Here is a 22,492-nt window from a genome sequence, read left to right on the forward strand (position 1 = left end):
GGGGGTTGGTGGAGGACATGCTTTTGAAGGTTACATTTGTTCCTAGTCCCTTTCTCAACCTGCTTCCCATCTACAATGACATGACCAGTGTCTTCCTCTCCATTCTCCTGCCACCTTTTATCACAAGTCTAGGATAAGTGCAACCCATGACCCCAAACTGAAATCTCTGAAACCATGGGCAAAATAAATAGCTCTAGCTTCCTCTAAGTAGTTCTGCTAAGAAGTGGGCTAAGGGATCCTTTAACATCAAAACAAAATCAGAACAAGACAAGACAACAAAAGTGTAATTTGTACACTAAAAGAGAAAAACATGCCACCTTACCCAGGAGTTTGATGATTGCAGCACCCAGTAGAAAAGAAAAATACCTAGCTGGCTTGATAGCCTCAAGAGATGGCATAGCCGTGGTTATCTGTTGATACAGAGAAAAAGGTAGAAGAAAGGATAAGGCAAGGAAAGCAGGAGAGAGGACCCAGAGGAAAGGAAGCCCTTAGCATAGATGCCATTCGACCTGTAGACCACAGACAAGGAGGGAAAGCAGGAGCTGTAGTACAATGCCATTGGCTTGTCCTACTAGGTATATTCACTGTGGGTCACCTTTCAAATTAAATCCTACTTAAATTAGAAGCCAGCTCTCTGGAACCAAAAGCCTGTGCTCTAAAAAGATCGTTTGTCTTCCACAAAAGGTAATAGATCTTCCTAAGCATTAGGAAGGTGTCTTCTCTACATGACTCTGATAAATTACCTGACAGGAGACATTGCCTCTTCTCATATAAAACCAAAAACAACAGCTCAATGGTAGAGAATATTTCATTTTATGATCAACAACAAGTTTGGGGCCTTCCCTTGGGGTCTTCGGTGCCTACTCCACCAATTGATTTCCCCACCATGGTGATCAACTGTTTTATTCCATTTCCCATCTTCGTTCTCATGCACTTGGGTTAGCACCTTCTCAATGAGCTTTCCAGATCCAGGCAAGCACCTCTCTTTCTCACTGCAGAGGGCCTCTTAGAGATTTGTACACACACAAATGGGAAACACCATATAAACAGTTTTAAAAAACATCTTTTCAGTGTTGTTTGGTCCTTCTTGGTCTTAAAAAGGAAACCGGAGATCTTTTATTTAAAATATACATATGCACAATAGTTAAATGTGATTTTATCTTAAATATTGAAGAGTTTATCTCAGCTATGCTGAGAACAGTCACTGAGTCTGTAGCATACCTTCAGAGTGAGTGCAGTCTGTTGCCTCATTCTTTAAACCGAGTTTGTTTGATAAATGCAAACACTGACATCATGTGAAGATGTCAGCACATTTCTTTATAAAAGCAGAATGTATGGAATATGATACACCAGTACAAAGTTTCATGACACGAGTAAAATATACAAGTCACAATGAAATATAGGAAGTGGGTGGTTATGTCTTGTGTTCTTTTAGCAGTCATATTGCTGTAAAGAAAATGAAATTTATATTAGGTTATTATCAGTGTCAACACACAATACAACTTGTGTGCTTTGCATCCCTATTCAAAGCAGACATAAAAGAGTGACCTCAATCTTTAATGGAAGTTTGCCAGCTACAAACTTAGGTCCTAGATAAACCAGACCCACTTTCTTCCCCAGGAAAAGTTATAGAACATGTTCTTGGAAACTGTTGTATATTGACACAGAAGTGGTTTGTAGTGTGTTTGGTGGGTCTCTACTTAGGAGGAATAATTTAAAATAATGACATGGGAACCTCCCACTAGTGTGGGCTTACTGTGGGTAACCTTTCAAATCAAATGTTACCGATCTGGGACCCAGATCTTGTGAACTAAATGCCCTATCCTGTGAGAGCATCTTTTGTCTTGTACATAAAGGTAATATATCTGTCTAAATGTTAGGAAGGAACCCTTTCTACAGTGTCTACTATGAGCACCCATGTGCTTGCCTCCAGTTCGGGAGGTTATCTCTCCTCACAAAACACAGAACCAATTTTGTCCTCCAACTCCTTATGCCTGTGTCCCAAATGCATGGAAGTCCAGCAACAGCTCTGGACTTAATGCTGGACTCTGAGTTTATGTTCTGCTTCAGATGAGTTTCAAGAGTGAGCAGGGGTTTGCATTTAGGAATCAATCTCAAAGGTTTTATTGTTTTCCTTCCCCTCAGTTGTCTGAAAAACATCACCATACTGAAGTGTTCCAACTTGGCTGTTTTTGTGGAAATTTGGCAGTATCCCAAAAGAATTCTTAATCTTGTGGTGCTTGGCTGATAGGGAAAGCTAGATATGTATTCATTACTTCTTCTCAAAACATATAGAAATTTCCCAGAATATTTGCAGCCCAAGTTTACCTGGTAGCAGTGACTTTAGATTTCTATTAGATTTTTTGTTTTGTTTTTTGCCTTATTTTCAGAGCAAGTCAAAAGATACTGAATTAGATGGATAAATGGCATAGGATGTAAAATATAAATGAAATAAGTTAAAGAATAAGACATAAAACAGCAACTTCCCAAAATGTGCCAGACCTTAACTTCTCATCTGTTCAGTAATATTATATTTTTAGGAAGAGAAAGAAAAACTAACTTTCTCCATTATGAAAAAAGTAGATATTTCACTCCTAAGTCATATCCCCAGGAAACCAGAGCTTCCTGGCTTTCTTTCACATAGAAAGTTTCTTCCAGAGGGCTATTCAAAGGCTAATACTCTATGCTTACTATATAGGCATTTTGTTACTCCTTATTAGAGCAGAATTACAGAAAATCCAGCAGGACAGGAAGTACAAGGTATAGATTAAGAGGAAGGGCTGTGGGCAAAGAACTGAAGTCTGTTACCTCCTGCTCAAGTTATCTTAAACATCCTAGAATCAGACTCCCATGGAGAGTGAGTTTATTGTTACATCTGATAAAAATCAATGCTAGTTACTATTCATATGTACTTAGGAGCATGAAGGCAAGCATCTTAGACACTCATGTGTAGCTGTGACCTGAGTGGGGTGAATGAAACTTACAGGGATAGACTTGGAATAGGTATTGGGTCTCTGGGCAAGTGTTTCTGTGCCCATGGAACCATCTACAAACCAAAATAACTGAGTCTGTGTAACTCACTACTGAAGCCACATTGAATTGATAATTACCTACCTGCAAAGACAAAGTAAGAGTAAGTGCTAGTAGGTTGTATGTGTCTGGTTTTGCCTTTTGTCTGTGATGAGAAGAATGGTGCCTTGTGGCAACTGAACACTACAGGGCTAGACCTCAACATTGTCACACAAGTTCTCACCTGTTGGTGGGAGCAGCAATAGCTACATATGCCTCCGAGTACTCCATTTATGACTTGAATAAGACACAAGATGAATTCAATTCCACCGAGTGCCAAGAGGATAGAAAATAGGGTCACGTTCCATTCCACAATATTCTTAGGCTCATGGCACTTGGACCATGTAGTGGGATTCAGAAGGTACCTGTGGTCAAAAGAGAAACTTCAGGCACATGACTATAGCTTAGAGGGATCTCATTGCTGACTTTTTTTGTTTGGAAGTTTTATTCAGAAACACAGAATCGAATTAACACAAAACTGGGTATTAGATTCTTGTACAATGTATCATTCCAACAAAGGGCAAGTTGCAGCCCAAATGTTCTTGCAATGATAAAGATACAATTAAAGCACAAATTTTGACAATAATGTAGGATTCTGTAACTAAAATATCCTCACATTAGAGACTTTTGTATTCTCTAAAAGACAAATGATTTCTTGTGAGAAAAAAAGCAAAGCTATGTTTGCATCATATTTAAAACTGAGTTTTAAAAATGATGTTTCATGTGGCTGTAAACTAAAAGCAGATATGGAAAAAGGAAAACAATTCATGTTGGAGGATAATAAACTTACAAAGTATAATTTTATTGTTACACATTTTTATTATTGCTTAATTATTATCTATGGGGAAGATATTGGGCAAATATCCATTTGAAGAATATAATTTATATTAGATTTTTCAACTTCAAGATAATATTTTATTAAGATAACAAACACCTTTTTTTTCTTTCAAGACAGGGCTTCTCTGTGTAGTTTTGGAACCTATCCTGGCACTTGTTCTGTAAACCAGGCCTCAAACTCATAGAGATCTGCCTGCCTCTGCCTCCCAAGTGTCAGGATTAAATGTGTGTACCACCACTACCTGGCTAATCTTACCTTTTGAAAACTATCCAAACTCTGCCAGGTTAGAATTCAAGAGACTGTTATTTTCAAATTGTTGACATAATTTTTTTAAAAAATTTAAGCAAAATGTGAATTAGTGATAGAAAACACAAGGGTTTAAGTCCAGCCTCTTTACTCGCATGGTGCTATGCCCATGCCTCTCCTCTAAAGCAACACAGAACACCTTTCCTTCAGCTGTTTGATCTAGACTACTTAGCTTGTGTGTGAGTTCAAAACTGAGCTGGAGCTGGGACATAATATGGGTTCTGTCCTTCAAGAATATGAACTCTAACAGAAGAACAAGGGTTGAAAATGCAAAGTGCACTGGTTAAGGAAACAAAGTGTGAAATGCTACCAAGGAAAACTACCTTCCAGAGAGAAGACCTGTTGTGTACCTACTCAACAAGGTTGAGCTCCATGAAGGCAGAGGAAGAGCCTGTTCTTTTTAAACCCAGCCACCAGCACAGTGTCTAGAACATGGTGACTGTTAAAAGCCATAGATTGATAAATAACAACCTGAAATCCCTTTGTTAAAAATCACCAGGCCATGATAGGGTCCTCTGTGTGTGTGTGTGTGTGTGTGTGTGTGTTGGATTTCTTTTCTAGAATGTCAGCCCTTGCTAATTCATAGAATATTTGGATTCCCAGTTAAGTAGGATTCAACCATGTGGGAACATTGAACATGAGGGAGTGACCTAACCCCACAAAAAGGCCTGGTAAAATTCCTTATCACTTCTTCCCACCCCAGCTTGAAACCAGACATCTAACTTTGGAACAGTACACTGAGCCAATAAGATACTCAACTTGTTGATTTAAAACAAAACACACTGCCGCTACTCCACCCCTAAAAACAAAGCAAAAATCTATCATTCTGACCCTGTGTTTCTGCTTGTCAACAGAACAAAGTCTGTTTTTCAGGTCACAGAGTCAAAATTTTCTTTGGCTCTATTTAACTACTGAAAAATGAATCAGTGGTTTAGAACTGTTAGTTACTCTACATATTGAGATCCCTGGACAGAATCAAATAAGGAATGATCTAGAAGAAGAGAAAGTTTTAAAAAAATTATAAATAAGCATAAATGAGCAATGGGAGAGGTATACAAATGGTTCTTAAAATTTGTTGAATGAATTAGAACACTCCATGCATCCCAGCTCTCTGCATTTTGACTATCCTTGAAGATAGTTTCATGCAACTGGTCTACTTGCTTGTACAAACATGAGTCATTTTCTATGAGTACATTATGTTCTGAACAAAGATGAATCACATTGGTGACATAAAAACTCCACTCCAGTAAGTACTAGATTCCCTTCAGAGGCTACCTTTCGGTCATGCTCAGCCTAAGTTAATGCTGGCATGGCTCATAATGTGTCACCCTTCACATGAATATTTTACACGTACATCATCTCATTAAAGCTCATGACAACCATAATTGGTTCCATTCTACAGATGAAATCACTGAGAGACAGAGAAATCAGCTCACTTCTTCCTGTTCTTAGAGAGTGAGTGTGGAGCTGAGATTGGACCCAAGAATAATTCCCATTTTTTTCTCATGAAGGAAAAATTAAACTCTCTCTCTCTCTCTCTCTCTCTCTCTCTCTCTCTCTCTCTCTCTCTCTCTCTCTCTCTCTCTCTCTTTCCCCACCCTCTCCACATCCTTGTCACACAATTCATGTGGAACAATATTATTGATAATATGAAGTACAATCCATAGACATTATTGTATAGGACCCAATTCAGTTCCTGACACTCACATTGGCAACTCACAACCACCTGTAAGTCCAGCTCCAGAATACCTGAAATCTTCTGGATTCTGTGGGCACCAGCACTCATACGTACACACACACAAGCACACACACACACACACACACACACACACACATACACACACAAAAAGTGAAAATAAAATCTCTTTTTTTAAAGAAACTGAGTCAGGAAAGAACGAACTATATTCATTCATTTCCACATATACCAGTTTCCACCAGCTTACCAGCTTTTCTATTCTGTTTCTTTGCCATAACCAATAAAAAGAAAATGCCAACACAAGACAATGGGGCCACACTTAACTCCACTGAAGTTAGAGTTGTGGATAAGGCCTTTTCTGTGTCTCCTGGTAACTTAAATCAAGAGTGTTTGCATGTTACATGTGAGCCAGCATATGCAGGTGGAGGGTGGGAGTACTGTTTGTCCTGGGCTCTGATTAGATAAGGATACTATAATACTTTCTTATGAACTAGTAAAACATGTTGCGTTTGATCTGCCCATCATTGTGGTTTAATGCACACAGTATCTGAGCATGAACTCTCTAAGGCAGACAGGCTGGATTCAAAGATTCACTAGTATTTTCAAGCAATGAGAGCTTGGATAAGTCACTGTCTGTCTTCCTTTCTTTCTTTCTCTCATTCATAAATGAGAAGTAACTATGAGAGTCTCTACATAGGGCTGTTGTAAGAACAAAGTCAGTGTTTGTGTTCAATAGTATCTAGAATTTGTCTGGGTTGATGATTGCCCATCCATCCTTACACACTGAAGGAGTTGTAAGGTAATATTGGGTAGATGGACAGCTAGATGACTTAGTATTATGTGTGGTGGTTAAGAATGTATTGCTAGGTAAAGAACAATTACGTACTGTCCATCAGTGCTGGCAAATGTGTAGTTCCACACACCGTGGGAATCACTGCACTTTGGTCCTTCTGCCAAACCCAGCGCCGCCACAATGACGCAGTAGCCAGATCCTGCAATGCCAATGAGAGCAGCCAGTACAGAAGAAAGCATCTAGGGAGAGAAAATGCAAGAAGTAAGCCACAGTCCTGTGTCAGGAATGAAGCCCTTTCACCAGGAGGCAGTGAAAGTAGTCTTACTGTACATCTCTTGCCATAGTTCTCACGGCCACAACAGCCACAGCAGTCATCTTCCTCCAGCCCAATGAACACAAATGCTGGCAGGAGTATCTGATGGGAAGGCAAGCAGAATCAAGTCATTGTCCTTCCTGAGCTGGTATGGGCGGGGTTAGGCAGTTCTGTAAAACTTATCTATTTCTGGTAATTAGATTAACCAAATATCATGAATGATAAAAAAAAAAGTCTGAAAAGGAACAAAAATACTGCATTTGCTTGTTCCCATGGACAGTGAGCATACAGGATGTGAAATAATAATCTATAAATGTGAGCATTCTGGAAGAATCCCTAACATATTTTCATATAAAAGCTCATAGCACTGTTAATTCCAAAATCTGTTTTTAAACCTGATTTCACCCCTTGTCAAACATAGAAGATCAAACATAGAACGACTAAAACATTTTGAGTAAGTAAAAAGATTTTTTTAAATTCTGTAATATATATATATATGATTGTTTCAATTCTATAGTGATGCTCTTCAAGTAAGAATGAGCTACTTGAAGTTTAAGGCCAAAGATACTAAGCACAGTGGGTGCTAAGCAGTGACTTCATTTGTTCATTTAATTGTATTTGTATTAATCATGGGAACATGAAATGGTTATGATGCTTATGCTCAAGGTACACTTGCCAAGCCATGCCACAGTGAGTATATTAGGTTTAAGTGCCTTAACATCTTTCAGTTAGCAAAGAAAATAGTATTCTCTATGACAGTAACAGTCCCATAAAATTTCTCTTTGCAATTCTTAGTTACAGCATTTGAAATGAGCAAACCCAAATGTGTCCAGGTCAAAGCTAATTGTGTCCAGAAAATTCCTGTCAGCTTCAACTAAAATCAAACTGTGGGACACACACACATACACACACACACACACACACACACACACACACACACACACACCACCACCACCACCACCACCACCACCATTAGATTGGTACTAACCTGCTTCTAATTCCAAACCCAGGAGAAAGCCTACAGTTATTTGAAAATACCAGTGCAGTCACTTAATATTTCCCCTATCACAGACGCTGGAAAATAAGCAACAGAGAAAGATTTAGACCCCAGACTGTTCTTTCGCCCGAGCAAATGAGAAGTGCCTCTCACTCCAGCACTTGGAAACTCGATAGTCTCTCAAATTTTGAAAAGTGGCTGTTTCTCAAGCTGTAAAGTAAAAGCTTCAGGGAACAGAGTTCATTCTAAGGTTAAAAAAAAAAAAAGATTTTATTATAACAACGTCTAACGAGATTAGCAAAAAAGTTTAACGCAACCTTGGAGTAGTCTGCTTTTAAAAGAAAAAATAACAGTAATATCTGGAGGATTTACAGGTAGGCATTTTAGAAAACTTCAAGGGAGTAGAATGCACACTGCCATTCAAGTGGAGAGGAATTTCATAGTGAAAACAGTTCCAAATAACTTACCAGCAGGCCTCCGCCTACGATGCCAGCAAAGAACCACACAAAGCGGCTGAGGTGATCCTCATAAGCATACTTTGTTTCCCCATTAGGAAAGTAGAGCAAAATATTAGCTACGATGCAGAGGACAGCAAACCACACCAGGGAGTGTCCGATGTATCTTGCACACTTGCCAGAGCACATGGTGGCAGCAGGGACCCTACAGGCTTTCACCCTTCCTTCTCTTCAGCTCAGAGATGTCCAGATCAGACAACAGTGTGCCTGTTTGTGGAGAAAGCAGATGGGAGTCGCAGCTCATTCCTGCTACCACTTAAATAGTGCCCGTTCTTAGTGCCAGTAAATGAGGTACTATGCGTTCATTGGTCCAGACTTCAGGCCCCAGTCGGGGTGGAGGGATGTGATGAATGCCCCGCCCTTCAAAGGAAATCCTTGGGACGATGAAACCAGGAGTAGGATGTGAGAAAATAGCCTCAGTCAGTGGCAAGAGAGAAAATGAGTAATCCACCGTGCAGCTTGCTTACAGGATAGAGATGATGGGGAAGTCTGGCACAACTTCCAGTAACTGCCTAAAGCCCGTGGCGGGACGCTTCAAGGCTTTGAAAGAGCTGTGATTTTTCCCTTGCAGCTATTTGGATAGCTTCCAGTCCCAGGCTGTGTTCACTTCTGCATCAGCATGGATTTAATTTGCGACCTGGGGCAAGTTTCCTCAGCTCTGAGCTCATTTCCTTGTCTAAGACAAGGTGCACAAGCTGTCACCCACAGATTTAAGGAGGCTCCTGGGAAAATTACAGAGTGACTTCCTTTCCTCTGCCTGCGGCTAGCTCTGCAGGACAGAGCCCAGAGCCTGCCTGCTTCCCTGAACTGTGCTGCAGAGGACATCTGCCCCACAGCAAGATGGTATCCAGCAACACAACAGCTCAAACATTCCTGAGCAATGCTGTGCAGCAAATCAGCTCCAGAGATGGAGAAGGAAGGCCCACAGCATGGTATGGGGGCGGGGGATGTTCCCTTTCTTGAGAGGTCAGAAGAGGAAGACGAGAAAGGCTGATGAACCCATACATGCCAGATTAGACCAGACTCAACCCCAAACTATAGAAGATAACCACTAAACATGAGAAGGCCAACAATGAATGGCACGCTTTGGTGACACAGGATTAAACTGGGGTGAGGACACAATGCCAGCTGGGCTGAAGAAATAAATGAATGTAAATACAGGAATGTGAACAGTGAGTCCCCATAAAAGTCTCACTCTGTCGCCAACACACTTCTAACAACTGGGTATGTAATCTCTTTGCTTGATTGTGAGTCTTGTTTAGAGACAGCATCCTGTAGCTGATAGGGCTGAGATGGTGGTATAGAATGACTGGATTCTATTAAAAATAGCAAAGCACTTAGAAACTGCTTTTCCTAAAAAGTCCACACCACAAGGTTAATAAAAACAGAAGAGGGCCTGGCATCTTTCCTTTTGCCTTGCCTTTGTCTCCTTTACTCTGAGTGCCCTACTTACCTGATATGTAAATAACTCAAGATGTGTCTGTCTAGGAACTGGTGACACCCAGCCTGTCTCATTTTCCTTCGAGGGGACAAGTACAAGCTAAAGAACTAGGCATCTTACTGTCCATCTTCTAGGCCTCCAGAAGGTATTGCATGGTCTCTGGTCTTTGGTCATTATGGATTACAGAAAGAAGTGATCCTGGTGGAGCACACCACACTCCACATGAGGGCAGTTGTTCACAGCAGGAGGCTGTACCGTGGAGCTCTCATAACCATCTTCCGGGAACCAGCTTGTTCCCTCAAGCCATGAGAACCCCTCAGAACACTCGCAAACCATCACTCATACCCCACTGCCCCAGTTCTTCCTCTAAACACAAAGCTCACCTTAGTACACTGAAGATGAACTTGGAGTCACTGGACAATTTTTTCTGTTGCTATTCACAGTTGTGTTGATTAGATCTCATCTCCCTGTGTTTTGTCATAATCTATTTCTCTAAGTGGCATATTGGGCCTTCTGCCTTCCAGCTTTGTCCTCTAGTCTGCTCAATTACTACAATGGATGAGTGTCTGGACCAGTGGTTCAGACTTAGCAAGTCTGTCAGTGTGTTGCCGTGATAGTTCTTCTCTTCTCAGAAAAAAAAAAAAAAAACAATGCCCTTGTATGTAAACAATCACTTTCTCATTGTTTCTGAGATTCATAAACTGTAATTGGAACTAATTACTAGATCCTTTTCACACTTCTCAGGGTGTAGCCAGTCTGGAGACCACTTTAATTACACAGGGAGATTTAGGTCTTAACCTCAACATAATGAATAGAAAGTTTAGGTGGAGAGTGGAAATATGCGTTTTGATTTTGGTTTTTGAGACAGGGTTTCTCTGTGTAATAGACTTGCCTGTCCTAGAACTCACTCTGTAGACCAGGCTCGCCTCCAACTCATAGAGATCCACCTGCCTCTGCCTCTCCATTATGAGGATCAAAGTCGTGAGCACCACCACTGCCTGGCTCAATGTGCATCATTATCACTCTATGTGAGTCATTTGTTCTCACAAGTTTAGGAGCCAAAACCCCAAATAAAGTTTTGCTCCTGTCTGTTGCTCCCTGGGGACTCCCTGCAATGCCCTTTAGCAATGGCCACCACAAGGTAGAATGGAAGCTGCTTAGGTGGGGCCTGTTGCAAAGGTTGGGTGTAAGGTATTTTCAGATGAACTGACAAAAATTGCCTTGTCCCTTTCAGAGAAGAAAGGGAGGATCACAGGGTAGCAAAGAATCTGTGATTCCACCCTCAATCTTTTGAGAGCAGAAATCACAGGCATAGACTCCACACCTGCCCCAAATTCCTTTGTGGTACAACCTTTCTCTATACTCCCACCCCTCACCCACCCCGTCTTCTTCGGTGTCCTGTGCTTCTACTCTACAGCTGCTAACCTACCCTCAGAAGAAACACGAGTCGTTTCTGGTTTGGTTTCTGACTTAAAACTAAGGATGCTTTTGGGGGACAATTTCTTAACCATGTGGCCATGTTACTAACCAAACCTTAGTCAAGAGATAATCACGCCCTTCCTTTTGGCCATGAACCTGTTTGATAGGCACAATTGCCACCTGCACAGAGCCTTTATGGTCTTAGTTTACCCCACAGTCCTTGGTGCTGTTCTTGCTTCTCCTCCTGCCCTTGTTTCTACTCTGAGCATCATCTTCTCTTTGAGCGTTACTTTGTAGGAGTTTACTCACATGCAAGTTGAACTGCCCTAATGTGAAAATCTGAAATCCAGAATGTTCCAAAGCCAAGCCTTTCAGCACTGATGTGATAGCGTGTGTTGAAAAGTTCCATATCTGATATCATGTGCTGCCATGACACACTGGTCCAGGGCCTGGGGATGTGCTTCCCTTGCTTTACTTGCTCACCATGTGCAAGTTCACAGCATAGTCACTGAGCTGATCTCCACTATGGCAAAAAGTAATAAAAATATAAAATAAAATAAAACCCCAAAACTAAAGACGCATTGAAATATTTACTGTAAAATTAGCTTCCATCCATGTGTATTGTGTTAAATACATAAATAAAGTACACCCAAAATGTTAAGCTTGCATCATATCCCCCATGTATCTCGTATATATGAAAACATTCCAAATATCTAATCTGGGAGCTCTGGGGTTGAATAAAGGATAATAAACCCAAGAGACTTTACTAAAGGCCGCTTTGAAGACCGGTCCACCACCAGCACTCTATCCCGCTACTACTATTCTCCACCCCATCACACCCTGGTCTATTAACACTGCAGAACTATCACCCCCGATATTGTCCTGTGTGGTTACTTGCTTCATTTCTCTCCCTCCCACCTTTGCGTTGTCCACATTTGCTGCCATGCTTGACATGACACCTGGTGTAGTGCAAATGTGTAGTAAATATTGTTAGATATTCAAATGCATAAAATAAGTGAATTATTAATGTTCTTTAAAAATATTTTTAAAGATGTATTTATTTTTAGATTATGTGTGTGGGTGTTTGCCTGAAACTGTGTGTTTGCATGCCTAGTGCCTAAGGTGTCATATCACCAGATCACCCTGAACTGGAGTTCTAGGTCGTTGTTAGGTGCCATGTGGGTGCTTGGATCAAACCAGGTTCTCTGGAAGGACAGCCAGAACTCTTAACTGCTGAGCCATCTCTTGAGTCCTTGACATTCTCATATGCTTCTTAATGAGATGAAAATCTAGACCCTCTGCTTTCTGTGCCTTCTGGGAGCTCATGATCCCATATCTAAAGCCTTCTTGGCTACTCCCGTCATTCTTTTCTTGGCCCTGATACCACCTGGCTACTTAGTCTGTTGCAAGTTATCTGTGGCTTGGTTTCTCTCAATCTATTCACTTCTGGTTATTGTGCTCCTATGACATCTTTCTCATGTGGTTGGAAGCACAACCATAAACAAAACAAAATTTTTGCTCTTAGAGAGTGTTCATTCTATGAGTAAGACAGAGACTTTTTTAATAAGTGAACTACAGATTCTCTAAGATTATTATGGATGCCAACGAGGGGTTAGGTGAAGGACAGGATAGAGAGGGCCTCTCTGAGATGGAAAACAAAATTTACCTGATGGAGGGTGATGTGAAGAAGTGAGTCAATATGTATAAAGCTTGCAGCACATGGTGTTTAGCAACAGCACAGTTCTCATTATTTATTGTTTACTTCCTAATTTCAGCCACCCATTCTCCCAGGGAAGATGCCTTAATTTCTTGTATGATACATTTTGTTTATCTTTTCAAGGTTCCATCAGTCTGATATCATTGGTTCTCCTCACTGTTCCTGATTAATATTTAAATAATAGAGTTCCTACAGTCCGGGCTCACTTCTAGCTCCCCCACACCTCTAGAATCAATGCCTCTGGGGGGGAATGGTTTTTACTACAGTGTAGACCTACAGATTCTTGAGCACTGGTCACAGGCTCTCAAACCCTTATTTCGGAATGCTGCTCCACTGCCAGAAGACTGTCCTGACTAACCCCACCCCTGTTCCTGCCCTGCTCCACCTCACCCCTGCTCCCCAAGATGGACCCACTGTTTCTGCAAGGTGCCTTCCAGCCTACTGTACCACTGTTCATCCTCCTTGACTAGCGCATCATGCCACACTGTGGTACTCATCACACCATGATGTGTGACTGTGTATCCTCATCATCCCAGACTGAGTCTGCCATCCAGGAGACTTGTACCTTCTTCTCACTGCACAAAGGCACAACAGTTGCTACAATGTCAGGCATGTCAGTGACTTTTAATAAACATTTGCCAAATGAATTCAATATTTGTTCACATAAATAGTTTGAAATTGAGAGTCTTTGGTTCTAAGGTTATTTGCCTTTAAGAAAAGTCAACACAGATTGAAAAGCTAGGCAACACTGGTATTTATAGTGATTTGTAGTGTTCCTGTGTATGTATGGGCAGGAGAGCACGGAGTCTCTCACTGAACCAGGAGTTCACCAATTGCTTAGATTAGCAGCCAAGTGAGCTTCAGGATCCTCTTGCCTCTGTCTCTCCAGGACTGAGATTATAGACATGTGCAGCTGCCACATGCCTTCTTTTTTACATGGTCGCTGGGGATCCAAACTCAGATCCTCATGTTTGCACTGAAAATACTTTACCAACTTTCCTATCTCCCCAGCTGTAAAAAATAGTATTGAAATCTAAAACCATGTCAGTGCTGCTCATCATTCAGGAGCACATGGTATAGACTTTTGTGCTTGTTTGTGCACTCCATCTGATGTGCGTAGTGAGCATTCAAGAATAATTCCCAAGAAAGCTCCTATGATACCAAGTGTCATATTAGTACAGCTTCTCATGTTGAAAGAAGCCTCAAGAGTGAATGGCTCTACTCTGACCCTTTCATAGACTCCAGTGGACATTTTACAGTTAAAGATGTAAAAACAAAGTGCAACAATCTTTCCCCAGGGTTGTTGAGCTAGTGAGCTGGTTAACAATGGAACTGGATAACCTTTAAGAATGTAAAGTTAGAAGCCTGTGGTTCTCTGTGTTTGTGAGAGTCTAGAGAAAGATTCAGACTTGTGTCTCCTGCCTCTGGTTGTATTCGTCTGCATTTACATGCTTCCTTGTTTAGAAGACACTGGTTTCTTGCTCCTGTGAGCATGACCCACATTATAACTCACACATAATAACCATGCTCATTAGAGCTTATGACTAGAAGTAACAAAAGCCAGCTCAGCTGCCTTAGTTAAAGAAGCATTCATTATGAATTTGAAGATGAGAATAACAGATGGAATCATGGACTCGGTGACAAGGGGAAGCCAGAGGGCCCTTGTCATTCTCCCTCTTGCACCTTTGATTCTTTCTGTGTCCATGTGCCTTCATTTTCTGAGCAGACTCAAACAGTCCACATGGAAGAATACGGATGTACATTTTCCTCAACTCACGAGACGTGTGCCAAGAGCAGGCTCCAAGGATGTGAGTTCCAGTGGATAAGACTGTATTGGAGATCCTACTATGAGGCCTGCACACTCACCTATTAGCTGCTGGAAGCCATTTGTGCAATCACATGAAAGAAGACATCACTGTGCCTGAAGCCATGCAGAGAAGCACACCCCACCCCCTGGCTGAGTCTAATGCAGACCCAGAGTTGAAGTCCACTAATGTAAGTGATCTGTAGTTTCCTTTATTTCAGACTGTAACCCTGGCGTACTACTGAAGGAGAGTCAAGGAGAAACAGTGTGAAGTTGGCTTACAGCTACCTGGCTTTCCCTTTTAGACTGCATCTCAATTTGCTCTTGGGTTGAAATAAAATTCTTGGTTCAAGATTAAACCAGAGTTAATTTTACCCCATCCTCTATTCCTTAGCTTCCTTGCCCTTATCTGGTAGTTCCGGTTGAGCATCTCAGAGATGCCTGCTGCTGAGGAATCTCCTAGGCTTTGGCTGTGTTTTTCAAACAAAACACTCCCTGAGTTTCCTGGGCCACAACTGAAAGCTCAAGATGTGAGTGTGACTCTGGCTGCCCAGCAACACACTTGTCCCAATGGACGGCTTAGATAAGGGCTTTCAGAACATACATGAGACATCCAATGAACAAACACTAAAGAAAAAGAAAGATTTGTTTCCTCACTGGAGTATCATTTCCTTGGGTTTTCAATAGCTGGCATGTGAGCCTGACTTTCTGCAGAAGGGAGCATAAGGTCCCCAAACCCATGTATGCTGGCTTGGCCCTAGGGAAACAGTCTCTGAGACTGGTCAGGAAATCTATTTTAAGTTCCACCCGAGGGATTCTGATGAACAGTCAGAACTAAAGGTCACTGATGGAGGTGGACCAAACTTACCGTTTTATAAGTAATGCTACTGAGGTCCAGTTGAGAAGAAATACCAAAGAATAAAACAAAGGTGGGGAGGAACCTGGGGGAGTAGAGGGAGGGGAAACTGTAATCAGGATATATTGTATAAGAAAAGAATCTACTTTCAATAAAAGGGGGGAAGTTACTTTATATAATAAATAAATAACTCTAAACACTAAATAATCTATATGTCTACACAATTAGAACCACGGTTCTTCCTGTGAAATGGAATCAAGGGGCATCAAACTCTCAACTCTCCCTCTGTCATGTGAGAGGTCAAGTGCCCCCCCAAAAAAGTGATGTTCTCTCCCTACTAGTTTATTTGCCTACAGCTGACTTGTCCTGAAGACAAAGACAGTAACTATTCAGGGCTACCAGGTAAAACTTACTCAGTTTCATTGCATTGGGGGTAGGGGCAGCAAAAGGGAGATTAATGTGCCTACCACTCCCACTCCCAAGTTGGTAGCTAAACTTCCCGGAAGAGAAAATTGGAACTCATGGGAGCTACGCAAACAGGCCAGGCCACAAGGCTACCAAATATCGAACAGGTTTCTTCTTCCTTGGGTCTCTCTGACTCAGGCAGCCAGTCTCTATCCTGCATGTTGGTTCATTTTCATGTCTGATGAAAATCAGACTTGGATAGACAGACTTAGGACTTTCTTATCTAGAAAACATAATTTGAAGATGTTCATTCATCCATTGAACTCCACTTTACTGAGAAACATGGTTCTAAGGCTAACTTGACATCTCTTAGGTCAGATTCTCCACTGCTGTGAGCAGAATGGTCTGAACCCTGCCTGAGGACTCAAAGCTTAAGTGAAGACTTGTACCTAGGTGCTCTGTCAGTTACCACAGCACAATAGACTCTTAGGCAACAGGGGCTTCACAGTTAAACAAACACCACCTACTCTCAGAGTAAGACCCATGCAATGACGCCTCATCCAGGCATGGCAGGCCTGTAATTTGGAGGCAGAGGCCAAAGGTTCTCAAGTTTAAAGAAAATCTATATATTCTCTCTCTCCCTCTCTCTCTCTGCCTGTCTTTCTCTCTGTGTGTGTGTGTCTCTCTCTCACTCTCTAAATAAAAAATGAAAGAGCCCATTCCCTTCCATCTCCTTCCTGCTGATCTAATTGTAAGAAGATTTACCTACCTCCCTTGCCCACCTGTCCTTTCAGGCTTTATTACAATGATGTGCTTGCTTTTAGAGGGAAAGTTGGGTGTTGATCTGTCCCTCTCCACTTTGGTGCCATTTAAAGCTCACTGCTTTGCTGATGAGAAGTGAGGATGATTTTTTCAGTGCCACCTTTCAAGGGTCTCCAGTGACAAAGAAGCTTATTCATGCCATTGAGTTGTTTAAAAAAAAAAAAAGACATCCTGTCAAACATCTGTGTCAGGTGTTCCTCTGACTTCAGAGCTCTCAGAAACTTAGCTTGAAGCATGTGTAAGATGCAGTGTGAGCATGCTCCAAGCAGTCATTGTGAATAGGTGAGCTCATGCGCTGCTGAAAGCTCATGACTCTACCACTCTCAGTCAAACTGGTTTTTGTAGTTGTCAAATACCAATGTGGCAAATTTCCCACTGATACTGACCAGACTGAAAACTCGGGTTACTGTTGATATTGCCCTGGAGAATTTTATCAAGAATAGCCTAACAACAGTGGAAAGTTGAGACTTGGGGGAGGAGGGAGGCTTGGTGGCAGACACCATAGAACAGTGATGGATTTATTTAGACAGGCTATGAGATTCACTGATGGTCAAAAGTGAGCATTTGGATTGCCCACCTCCTTGTTTGGAGTCTCTGCCTTGCTTGGATGCAGGATAGCTGAATCCTGAGTGTTAGCTTGGAGTCTAATTCAATCAATAAAGCTCAGCTTTCCTACCCAGAAAGGCAGCTGAGATTCTAACTAGATGAATCATCCAGTGACAATCCCCTTCATTGTGTTAGGTTACTATAGGCAGCTTAATGGAAAATCCTTTCCACGTTCTGCTTGAACCATTAGCCTGGCCTGTTCCAAGTGACTATGAGATTCGACAATGCCATGATTTGTCTGTAATGCCTTCAGGGTGAGATGGAAATTAGTTTTTCAGATGTGGCCATGTGAAGAACTGCAAAAAGATTGAAATCCCAATTTCAACATAAAAATTATCTGGAATTTTTATGATGCACTTGCTTCTTGCTCAAAAGGAATCAGATATGCTTCTCTATCCAGACCCTGCAGGGTAGCTGTCCCTCAGAAAAGACCTTAGTAGTAAAGCAAGCTCAGGATGAGGGATCCACCTGCTGCCATGGTCCTCCCTTTGCAGATGTAGATTCCTTAGTCTTTCACTCTTTAGTGGAGACTGGTTCTCAGCCTCCCCAGCTGACTTACTGGCCATCCTTGCAGTGATCCTGGTGTTTTTCTTCGATGACACAATGTTTTAGGAATTAGAGACCCAGACAAAGGCTCATCTAGGTTTGGTATGAGGCTTTCCTAAATCTGTCCCCCCATCTCACTGCCATTAGTACTCTATACAAGAAATAGACTGATGTGTTTCTGGTTTTCTACAATGCCAGAATTTGTTCTAAAACAATGAATTCACAAGTTGTATCAATGTTACTCCTGCAATTTACCAAGTAATTCTAATTTCTCTTGGTGGCTGGACATCACAATCACAGCATCTTTTATTTTGACTTTAATTATTGGAGAAATGTGGCAGTGCGTGGCTTTATTCCCAGCACTTCTGAGAGTTTGAAGCCAGCCTGGTTCTTATAAGAAAGGTTCCAGTCTATCTAGGGCAGCATAGTGAGTCCTTATCTCAAAGACCAAAAAACCAAACAAGCAGAACAAAACCAACTGTAATGACTAACATTAACTCTCAGATCACATGTTACTATACTTTGGACAGTTATATGCACTATGTTATGTAATAATGTATATCCTAAAACAGAATGGATTTTTAAAAAGTACTAAAGAAGCCTCAGATGTCAGCTATATTTATTCAAGACAGAGGCAGAGAAGTGATGTATATGTGAATAATCTTTGCCAGTGTTTAGAGTAGACCTTCATTAAACTGGTTGAAGACTTTCTGGAGATGTACAGAGCCAAGGTCTTGGGTTGCAGGGTAAAGTAGAGCCACTGGGGCATAGCATGGGACCAGGACCTGACAAAAAACAGCAACTCCCATGGGTGACATTAAACAGTAGACATTAAGCATCAAGCAGCATGCTGAGCTGAAGCATCAAGGACATTAGGAGTCATTCATATGCTTGCTATTCTGCTGGTGCACACATGAGATAGTTGACAGGTTCATGGCGATTACAGTTGTTATTTTACCTATAAGCTATTGTTCACTTTGATGTCATGATGTGTTAGGTAAGTCCTCAATGGTTTCTTTGATGTGGTTTTAATACATCATGCACCTATACATTCCCAGTCCACGTGACACATTTTAACTTTTAGGAATAGTATCTATCCATACCTCATGGGCAACTTACAACGTTGCTTGCTGAGAGTCATCCCACCTCACAATGGGCACTCACAATGATGGCAGATGTCTTTGTTTAAGACACAGTCCCTAAGAGTAGGTGAAGCTTTGAAAGCCATTGCTTTACATGATATGGAGTCACTTAGAGCAGGACACAGCCTGGCCTCAACATTGCTTTCCCTGGAATCCTTACATGACATTTTACAGACACATGATTGGAGGTGATGGCTCAGTGGGTAATGTGTCTGCTCTATGATTATTAGGAAATGTTTGGATTCCCAGAACCCACATAAAAACAGTGGGTGTGACATGTACCTCTAGCCCCAGTCACAGAGACATGTGGATCTGGGGGCTCATTGGTCATACAGCCAAGCTTGAAGTTCAGTTAGAGACTCTGTCTCAAAAATATACAGATAAACAAAGTGGAAAGCAATAGAAGACATCCTGGTATGAACAACTTCTGGCTTCCACATGTACCCAAACAAGCAAACATGCACCAGCACACAATGCATGTACACAACAAACATACACACACACATACACATACACACACACACACACACACACACACACAAATATAGAAAGGAATTCTTTTTAAACCATTTTTCTGTGTATTAGTGTGTGCCTGAGTTTATGTCTGTGAACTGTGTACATGCAGGAGCCTACAGAGGTCAGAAAGTTACTGATGGCTGCAATGCACCGGGTAGATTCTGGAAACTGAACCAGGGTCCTCTGCAACAGCAGCAAGCAGTAAACTCTTGATGACTGAGTCATCTCTCCAGCCTCTGAGGAGAATACTTAAAGGGAAATGTTCTCCCAAGAGAATAAGGTCTCTGACAAATATGCTTTCTTTTTGAAAAGGATTTAGAGCAGGCTTTTCCATATGACATTCTTCAGTCAAGTTCTCATCCACAGGAAAATTATTCAAAATCTGCTTCCTGCATAGTCACTGTGTGCCAGGCATGAGCCTAACCTTACAAAGTACTTCTCATCCAATTCTCATGTTACTGGAATTGCTAGGGTCAGAGCATATGGCCTGACAGCCCTAACAAACCAGGATCAGCCACCCATTCTCAACAAGCCAGTTACAGAGACGCATTAATAGTGAAAAAAGATTTATTCAATGTAATCACACTGAGAAGAGAGACATGAGGTTCAAGTGACCCCCACCCCCTGTGATGGCTAATCCTAGCTGTCAACTTGACAGGGTATACAATCAACTAAAAGTCCTAAAAGTTGAGTTGACAGGCACTGCTACAGGGGAGTTTCCCAATCAGATTATTTTAAGTGGGAACACCTGACCTAACTGTGAGTGGCACCTTCTGGTGGCAGCATCTGCTGGTAGCAGCCCAGCTAAAAGGACATGGAAGAAGAACACCTTGGTCTTCACCTGCTTGCCCTCACTCTTTCTGGAAATTCATCTAACCTGCTGCTGTTGCTGCAGTTGTGTTCCTTCATTGATAGAACCACTTTTTTTAAGCTTCCTGTGTATACTGAAGTCTATCACCTCTCCAATAATCATGTAGGCCCACAGTGCCAGACTGGGAAAGCTGAGACCTCCAAGCTCATGGACTGAAGAACGAACTACTGAATTCCCAATATGAGTTGGCTATTATTAGACTACCCAGACCACATTGTGTAAGCCAACCTCATAAATCCCTTATCAATATGTATCCATCCTATTGATTCTGTTCCCCTAGGGACTCCTGATTAATATGGATATTGGTACCAAGTAAATTAGGATATTTCTAATTTTGGACCTGGCCTTTAGATTGTTTTGTGGATAATTTTAGAACTTGGGCTGAAAAAGTCATTGAGTTCCCAGAGCTTAGTGAAATGTTATGGGAGCTTGGAAGATAATGTGCAGTGGAGGTCTGCCTTGTGAAGTTTCAGAGAGGTGCAAAGATTTAAGAATCAGACTAGGGACAATTCATGTGGCATTTTTTACTAAGAATCTGTAGTTGCTGGCCACAGTGGGTCTGAAGAAGCAGCTTTGATTTTCAAAGAGGTCAGCATCATTGAAGTGAAACCCTTGCTTTATTAGCATAATAATGCTGGTTATTTGAAAACAAAAAAGTAGCTATGATAAAAGTTATCAGCATCATCCCCATCAAATTCCCAGCACAATTCTTCACTGTCCTTAAAAGATAATAATCAACTTTATATGAAAAAAACACAAGACCCAGGATAGCCAAAACAACCCTGCACAATAAAGGAACTTCAGGAGGCATCACAATCTCCGACTTTAAGCTACACTACAGAGCTATATTCCTGAAAACAGCCTGGTATTGACACAAAAATAGACAGATAGGCCAATGGAATTGAATCAAAAATCCTGACATTAATGCACACACCTACAAACACCTGATTTTTGACAAAACAGCTAAAAGTATACAAGGGAAGAACGAAAGCATCCAGTTGTGATGTCACAACTGGATGATGGTGTGTAGAAGACTGCAGATAGACCCATGTCTATCACCATGCACAAAACTCAAGTCCAAATGGATCAAAGACCTCAACATAAATTCAGCTACACTGAATCTCTTAGAAGAGAAAGTGGGAGGTGCCCTAGAACAAATTGGTACAGGAGACTGCTTCCCGAACATAACACCAGTAACACAGACACTGAGATCAACAATTAATAAACGGATCCTCCTCAAACTGAGAAGCTTCTGTAAGGCAAAGGACACAGTTGACAAGATCAAACTGCAGCCCACAGAATGGGAAAATATCTTCACCAATCCTACATCTGACAGAGGGCTGATCTCCAAAATATACAAAGAACTCAAGAAACTAGTCATGAAAACAACAAATAACCCTATTAAAAATGGGGTACAGAACTGAAGAGAGAATTCTCAATAGAGGAAATCAAAAAAGCTGAAAGACATTTAAGAACATGCTCAACATCCTTAGCTATCAGGAAAATGCAAATCAAAGCAACTTTGAGATATCATCTTACTCCTGCCAGAATAGCTAAAATTGGAACACCAATGACAACTTATGCTGGAGAGGATATGGAGAAAGGGGAACACTCCTCCACTGCTGGTGGGAGTATAAACTTGTACAGCCATTTTGGAGATCAGTAAGGCAGTTCCTCAGGAAAATGGGAATCAGTCTACCACAGGACCCGGCAATCCCACTCTTAGGCATATACCCAAATGATCCACATCCATGCAACACAGAAATGTGTTCATCTATGTTCGTAGCAGCATTATTTGTAATAGCAAGAACCTGGAAGCA

At 41.5% G+C, this 22,492-nt stretch overlaps 1 protein-coding gene across 2 annotated transcripts; it reads right to left on the bottom strand.

Moving 5' to 3' along the window:
• Positions 1 to 242: 242 nt before the first annotated feature.
• Positions 243 to 8,955, bottom strand: Tm4sf1 (transmembrane 4 L six family member 1). Of its 2 annotated transcripts, none has more exons than XM_051176976.1 (5): positions 8,480 to 8,955; positions 7,028 to 7,117; positions 6,796 to 6,941; positions 3,254 to 3,434; positions 243 to 410 (listed from the first exon to the last, which is right to left on the bottom strand). In XM_051176976.1, exons 1-5 carry the CDS (start codon positions 8,654 to 8,656, stop codon positions 258 to 260), a joined length of 747 nt encoding a protein of 248 aa, XP_051032933.1. In that variant the 5' UTR covers positions 8,657 to 8,955; the 3' UTR covers positions 243 to 257. The 2 variants fall into 2 exon arrangements, with proteins under 2 accessions (XP_051032933.1, XP_051032934.1); XM_051176977.1 differs by lacking the exon at positions 243 to 410 and adding an exon at positions 791 to 1,446 and having other exon boundaries at positions 8,480 to 8,944.
• Positions 8,956 to 22,492: the final 13,537 nt, after the last annotated feature.

This window comes from Phodopus roborovskii, unplaced genomic scaffold (assembly GCF_943737965.1).
Source record: "Phodopus roborovskii unplaced genomic scaffold, PHOROB, whole genome shotgun sequence".
Taxonomy (NCBI): domain Eukaryota; kingdom Metazoa; phylum Chordata; class Mammalia; order Rodentia; family Cricetidae; genus Phodopus; species Phodopus roborovskii.